At 35.9% G+C, this 7,297-nt stretch overlaps 1 protein-coding gene across 2 annotated transcripts in view; it reads right to left on the bottom strand.

Moving 5' to 3' along the window:
- Positions 1–1,457: 1,457 nt before the first annotated feature.
- CADM2 (cell adhesion molecule 2) overlaps positions 1,458–7,297 on the bottom strand; it is a gene marked incomplete at both ends in the record, with an annotated part of 665,566 nt that continues 659,726 nt past the window's right edge. For both annotated transcript variants that reach the window (XM_082337960.1, XM_082337961.1), the window contains 2 exons: positions 1,458–1,576; positions 3,157–3,282. In XM_082337960.1, the coding sequence (XP_082194086.1) occupies positions 1,458–1,576; positions 3,157–3,282 (245 nt within the window). The remainder of the gene's footprint in view (positions 1,577–3,156; positions 3,283–7,297) is intronic.

Genomic DNA, 7,297 nt, shown 5'->3' with positions numbered 1-7,297 from the left:
TCTCTATCATTCACGGTGACATAAGTTTGTACCTCACAAAATGCATAGACAGGAATTTAATATAAAGAATTAGTCCATTTACTGTATACACAAAACATATATCTTTTGTTTTAACACTTCTATTTTTTTCTTTTTTTTTCTTTTTTCTTTTTTTTGGCAAACCAACATAGAGAAGCAGCTCTGGAACTGCCAAATTAAAAATTGAGAATTTTAGCAACTCAATAGTATTTTTTAAGGATAGTAATCAAATGTGGTTGTAATTTAAAACCTGAGGCTGTGCACTGGTTGTTAGCTTAAAACTACCTTTCCATATAACATTGTGCTTCCATTGTATAACAAAGAAAAAATTAACAAGAACTAGAAAAGTTTGCTGCTGAACAGTGCTAGGACATACAGACAAAAAAATACTAACACGTTATCTACTCAGAATATTGATTTGAGTCATATCTAAAGGGATATAATGGACATTAGAAAATGCTTACTTGTGACTGACTTAGCTACTGCCAAAAAAGTTAAATATGTATCAAATAATGTTTAATTGAATTTATTATATGCACTATATACAGATACTAAAATGCCTTGCAGTTGTGCCCCATGAACACTTCGAATTTGAGTAGGCAGGTGAGTTCATGTGAAGCAAATAAATTATAAAACCAAAAATTACTCAGAAAGTTCTCTAATCTTTGCGATCCCAAAAAGCAGTAAAAGGGCAGGACAAATTTGTTTCAAATGAAGCACTACTATCTAACTTTGCAGAATCTGTATAGCTAGCTATTCAGCATGTTTTTATCACTGAAACATGGCACTGTTGTCAAGGTACCATTTAAAACATAACAAAACAAAGCAAAACAAAACAAAAAATTCAGTGGACTGATAGTTTTTTTCCACCAAATCCAAGCATACAAGAAACTACACTAAAAACATTTCAGTTTGTGTTTCCTAGGGCATATGTTTCAAAAACAAGTTGCTTTTTGAATTATAGATAGACATGTATAAAACATTCTTTGTAAACCTCTAATCTTAGACTTAACATTTTATGTAAGTAAATTAGGTCCTTACCTAATAGTATTTGTTATGAATATCGTTCTATGACACACTAGTAGGGACATGATAAAAGAAAACTGAAAAAGAAGAAAGCTGCATAACATTTAAAAATGTAGAAAACTTGAATTAAGATGATGATTAACATTGTTAAGGCTGTATATTCAAGCACTGTATGTTAAGAGAGCAGTGGATATGAATTTTAGGCAATAAGAAATGTCCTGGTTTACGCATGATACTGTAATTATAGAATGATGATGTCAACAGCTGATTGTTGGCATAAACTGGCTACTTATAGCAAGTATGCGAGTTAATAAAGATAGCAGAAGACGGCAGAAATGAATTCTGAAAAATGATAGCCAGTTTTCTCCAGCAGTCAGCCTGATAAGTAAAACTCCAAGATTCTAGCTCTGCATCTAAATGAAATACTCTTTTTTCTCCTCTGCATTGACTTGGCTGCCTTCTGCATTGATAATGGCTGTGTCGGCATCAGGTGCATCTTCAGCTCCTTTTGCTTCATTTGTTAAATATGTTCCTATAGGAATCAGCACAACAGAAAAGAAAAAAAAAAAAAAAAGAAAGATTAGGGTCTTTTTAGCTTTACGCTGCTTATAAGTACATTTCTAACAATGCTCCAATTGCTTCACGAACGGACAAATATTTTTACACAATTTTAGTATACATCACACAGGTATGCTCAACTTTCTAACTTGCCTAAGAAATATTTATAGTGTTAATACTGATAATGCACATACACAAATTTAAGTATATCCACAATAAATTAAGGAAATCTTTTAATAAAAACCCACTTTATCTAACTGCAGCAATATGCAATATATTTTGCAATTATAGAGTAAGCGATAAAATCTTGGTTACTTCATGGAACAGCTACTCGTGAAAACCAAACCAACTTTGAAGACTTAGATATTCATAAACACTTATTCTTTTTAAAAAATGGCCACCTATTATTTTTGTATTTCTACTTTTTCTTGACAGTATCTATACTTTAATTTTACAGAAGTGTATCATAGTCATTTCCAAGATTTACAAATTTGAGGTAGTTTTATTAACTGAAACTGCTCACATTATACTATCACAGATACTTTTATGCTCAGGATATGAATAAAAAGAATTGTGTACAATAGTCAACCTTCCCTTTGTGAAAAGCATTATTTATGTTGGCATAAGATGTATAACTGCTCATTCAGGAAAGTAAAACAAAAGAGACACTTTCACTGGCTCATTAAAAAAATCTTGTTTTCCCACACACAGTCCAATCAAATTAAAAAGATGCTTTTATCAGCTTATGTCTGCTAGCCATATGATTACCCTATCTAAAATGAGATTTAATGAGTTAATACCAACACTAATCCTCTCTTCACTTTTTTTTTGGAGGGGGGTGGGCAGGGAATCAACCGACTTTTAACAATAGCTCTACAAGCCATTTGGAGGTTAAATCTCAAGAAATTATTTTGGAATTAACTAGGTCAAAATAGGATCATAGAGAAGCTTAGTCAGAAGTCACTGTTACTCCATCCCTGTTATCTCTAATGGCGGGGGGGATTGAAAATGAAGGGAGTAGAATTCTTAAGGTGAAATCTCTGAATAAAGTAAAGCTTGGCCAAGAAATGAACCCCGTATTCCAGTGGGATCATTGGTAAAACAGTCACTGATCTGAAAACTCACCACCAGCTTCTAATACTATCTTTTAAATACATACTTAAAATATTAGAATTTATTAAAATGAAAAATCTTGTTCGCTCTCTCTCTCTATATATATATTCTGCTGAACTGATACACTAGTTAAAAGTATGAGATCATGTAATCAAGTATCTAGAGCTAGGGGCCAAAATCAAGGGACAGTCTTACCTCTTAGTCTCTCTAAATCATTGCCTTATGAGATGATCTTGGGCATGTAACTAAATGTCCTTTGCCTTAGCCAGTCCACAGGAAAACTGGATAAAATTCACAGGGACTTCACTTGTGACTGGACTGTGAACTGAGCTTTCTTGTCCAAATCATTTAGCAGATGGGGGAAAGCGAAAGGGAACAGCACTCAGGTGAGATCATGCCTTGCTTCCAAAAGCGACTGAACTTCCATTAAATCTGTCCTACCTTTATGTCTTGCCAGGTATCGACCAAGGAGAATTATAGAACATAGTGTTACAAAGACCACTACAGCCACTATTCCTCCTATAAGAGCGTGGTCAGGTCCGGTCTGTCCAGCCAAAGCATTTGGATCTAGAGGGAGAAACAAAAAGCAAAAGTGGTCCTACACAGACAAAAATTGACAGGAAAATTCACAATACCAAGTTTTATACCGATCATCCTGAAAATAGGGCATTTCCCTCTTTAATATTCAGCATGGTTATTCTCACTTTTACTATCAGTATCTTATCAACAACATAGTGCTGCTTGTATTCCCAGATTGTTAAAACCCTGAGGACATCACAGTTATGAAAAATATTACCTTATTTTTCTTTGGCAGAGGTTATTAAGTGGGAAAGGTTTCTGGTTTTGTCCTCGTCATTTTACAACTGAAAACCTGGCCATAGCTATTTATAGAAGGAAAAACAAGGAACTGAGAATTGGGGATCAGATAGCATCAGCAGAATAGGGTCTGCATAATACATAATTTATAGAACTGATTCTCAGTGGGGAACCCTTATATATTCTCTTCCTCTCGTTCCTATCCTATTGCACCAGAAATAAAAAGGCAGATAAAGTGCAGCTGTGCCGAGTTCCTCTGCACATGGCTGAGTCTGCATGAATTTGGTCAGATAAAGGTATCAGGCAACCTGAAAGATCATCATTCAGTCTCAAGCACCAGTTTGTGAATTTACTATGAATACTTGATTAATACCCAACATGAGCAAGCTGTAGTAGATATAACAATGTATTGGCAGGTTCATTTTACTAACTCTGTGCAGAGCACTAGGAATACTGCCAGATTCAAGCTTTCTGTGCTGGTCATTTGCCTGTTCTGTTCCCTAGTGCTTCACAAAAGTTGCAAAGAGGCAATCATGGCGAATGGCACTACTTAGGGGTGAGTAATTCTTTGGAGCTTTTGAACAATGAACCAGCAACCTGTGACTGTTGACTCACCTGAAATATGCAAAAGAAGGTAAAAATTCAATCTAAGGATCATGGTAAGATTTCTATTTTAATGAAAATGCCTCTGCTACAATGTAATAGTAATTTTCTGAAGACGCTATTAGCATGTACTGTATGTTGCAATCAGTCTACTCTCACTGCTTCAAGGGCATTTCCCTTGTAGGAGCTGTTTATATTCTACAAGTAGTTTGCAAACAATTCCTTTGCTTTGCAAAAGGGAAAGACAGGAAAAATATTTACACAGAAAATAGGGTAAGTCTGTAAAGATGATAGAGGGGCCCCTGATAATGCCGAGGAGGTGTGATTCCATGATACCATAATTACATTCTGTTGACCAGGATCATTGTATAAGAGTACGATGTATAGATATATCTGCATACACACAAGTGTACATAAATACAACGTTATACAGATGAAATAAAAGAATGAGCTTTCCCCTCCTTTTGTAAACTGTCAGGCATACTACACTTTCAGGTTTGCTGGAGCACAGAGTGGTATGGCCACTGTTACAAATTCAGTTCTGCTCTTAACAGTCACTGAACCCTTCAGGCATGGCTTTGTCACTTATTGCTGGCTTTCTAAGCTCCCACATCTTTCTCTTCTGGCTGCTAACAGGACTTTGGGGGAAGCTGGCCACAGCACTTCTGTGGACATGATGGCAAATAGAAGGTATTGGCCTCAAAAAAGCTAGAAACACCTTATAAAGTCAGCTGTGCCTGTCCCCTCTTCTGTCTCCATGAACCTCCTGGCACAGTGCTACTGTTGGTGGCAATACACTGAGTACGTAGAATCAGTCCAAGGGGACATAATTTCTATTTTGGTGATTAAAAACGACCCCAAGTTCTGTGTGCCAGCAGCCTTGCAGGGAAAAGCAAGACAGCTGAAGTCTCGCCTCCCCAAAGCAAGAGCTTGAAGTGTGCTGCCATCCTTTCCCACGCCTTGCAGAGGCTCTGTTTTCTGAGGGTGGTAAGGAGGAGGTGACTGCTTGCTTGAGAAAATGGAAGGTGACAGCTTGCTGCAGGATTGTCAGCCTGCTGGAGCCATCTAACAAATTCCTCCTTCTGTGGTACCTGTAGCAACATTGCTGTAAACCTCCTCCCTGCAGCAAAAAGGCAGCACCCACTTGAGCACAAAGGAGTAGCAATGACCCCAAGTGCTGCATGTAACTTGCAAGAGGTGCTATTCCCCAACACTGGACTAGGAGCAGCATGAACATGTTTTCCCATTAAAAGCTAACTGCTGCTAGAATACTAGCAGTAAAATTAAAGAATGAAAGGACGTATTTTAAGGCATAATGTACTTCCCGATGCAGAGTATAATCCAGAGAAGGGTTAGTACAGCACTTTATCTAGAGGCATTTTTTGAAAAGCTGATTGCAGTGTACAGCCTTAGCTCACTACCCAGATTTACACTGTATCTCCTCTGTGAGCTTTAATAAACATTACAAATAAAAATTCTCACAATACACTGATACAAAATATGCCTCTCTGTTTTCATCCTCAGGTGATTTCCGATATAGAGCGACTCACTCCTCCTCTGACAAACCTGATGTGACTACACGAAGTGACCTAAAGCCAGCATAAATATAAGGTTCCCACCTATTAGTGTGGATTAATGAGATTCTACTGCTGCTACAGGTTGAAATTTTTAACTTTAAAATTAATTTAGGTATTCTTTGGAATGCAAAGGTAGCATTGTATTTCTGCTATAATCTCTTAACCCTGGTATTAAAGCCAGATTATATTGATAACTGTTGCTAGACAAGTTTGTCCATGAAAAAGCTTGTACATGGCCTATTACCATTATATTACCACTGAACAATTTATTTGTTAAAAAGAAAAGAGGAAAGAAAGGAGAGGAAGGCAGAGATGGAAGGGAAAGAAAGAAAGAAAGATCCTCAAAAGTGGCCAATATTTTCTTGAGAAACAAGCATTCTTTCCTCTCAAAATGAAAATCTTTACAACATAAACAATATTCTGAACAGGAAGTGCACCTCATAGAAATATTCTTCACATAGAACAATAATGTTAGCATTAAATATAAATATACTCTACATTATGCATACAGAGTAATGCACTATACTTTTGCCTTTCATGAAATGACCTAAACCCCATGAGCGAATTATAGATCTGGGGCTATCTATCATTGTATAAATAATTACTATGTCAAAATGTGCCTGAACAGTATCTGAAAGATAGAAATACAGGGGTTTGGAAGCTATACCATTTTGTATTTTAGGTATTTATACAGTGAACATGTATAATTATTCAAGCATTCTGGGCATTTGTATTAGCAGCTCCCATTAAAGTTCCTGAAGGTGCTAAGTGTGTATTTGGGCACTGACCACTCCGCAGTTTGCTTTCCAAAAAACAGAACAGTATTCAGATTATTTTTAGATTCCCATTATGAGCTTCCTGGGCTTTACCAGGTAAATCCTACCCTGCCATACACATAACTCCAGCAAATGAAATCTTAAGTATGCAACTGTGCAATAAATACTTATAATCCAGCTGTTTCCATAAAAAATTAGATTACTCTGTTCCTGTTTTAAATATAGACTGTTGTTTTTTACTGCATGAGCACAGGCTGCTACAGTAGTCATGGCCTGAAACAGTGAAATTAAGAATTTGTAATCAGACTAGATCTTCTTCAAAGATCCGTTCTTTTTCTGTTTATTTCATCCTTTGATGAGACTAAGGAAATCTTATAGCAAGATAATGACACAAAAGCTCATAATTCCCTTTTATTTGTTTTTGTCTTAAATTTAGGAAGCCTCTTCCAACTACTTATTGCTGATGCTGTGAAGTTGCACTTATTTTCAAATTCTGGGATTTGCCCATTACATTTGTTCACAAACCTACAGAAATAACACACTTAAAATGACTAAGAGGAAAAAAAATATATCATTCATTAAGAAATTAAACACATCAGATAAATCTCACACCTATTAAGTAGGTAGATATGTGCTTTTTATGACCTGCTGACAAAGTTTCAGTGTAGAATATTTTTATATGAATTCACATGTTAGTTAAGCAGAAAAATTTTGGAACAGTTTTTCATGCTTTTGCATAAAGTATATGCTAATTATTCACCTATTTTCATTTTCTTCCTGCATAAGTTTTCTTCTTATTTATGCATAGTT

The sequence above is a fragment of the Platalea leucorodia genome, assembly GCF_965183815.1.
Source record: "Platalea leucorodia genome assembly, chromosome: 2".
Classification (NCBI taxonomy): domain Eukaryota; kingdom Metazoa; phylum Chordata; class Aves; order Pelecaniformes; family Threskiornithidae; genus Platalea; species Platalea leucorodia.
The sequence above is the reverse complement of the archived record's forward strand: the minus strand, read 5'-3'. Positions and strand labels throughout refer to the sequence as shown.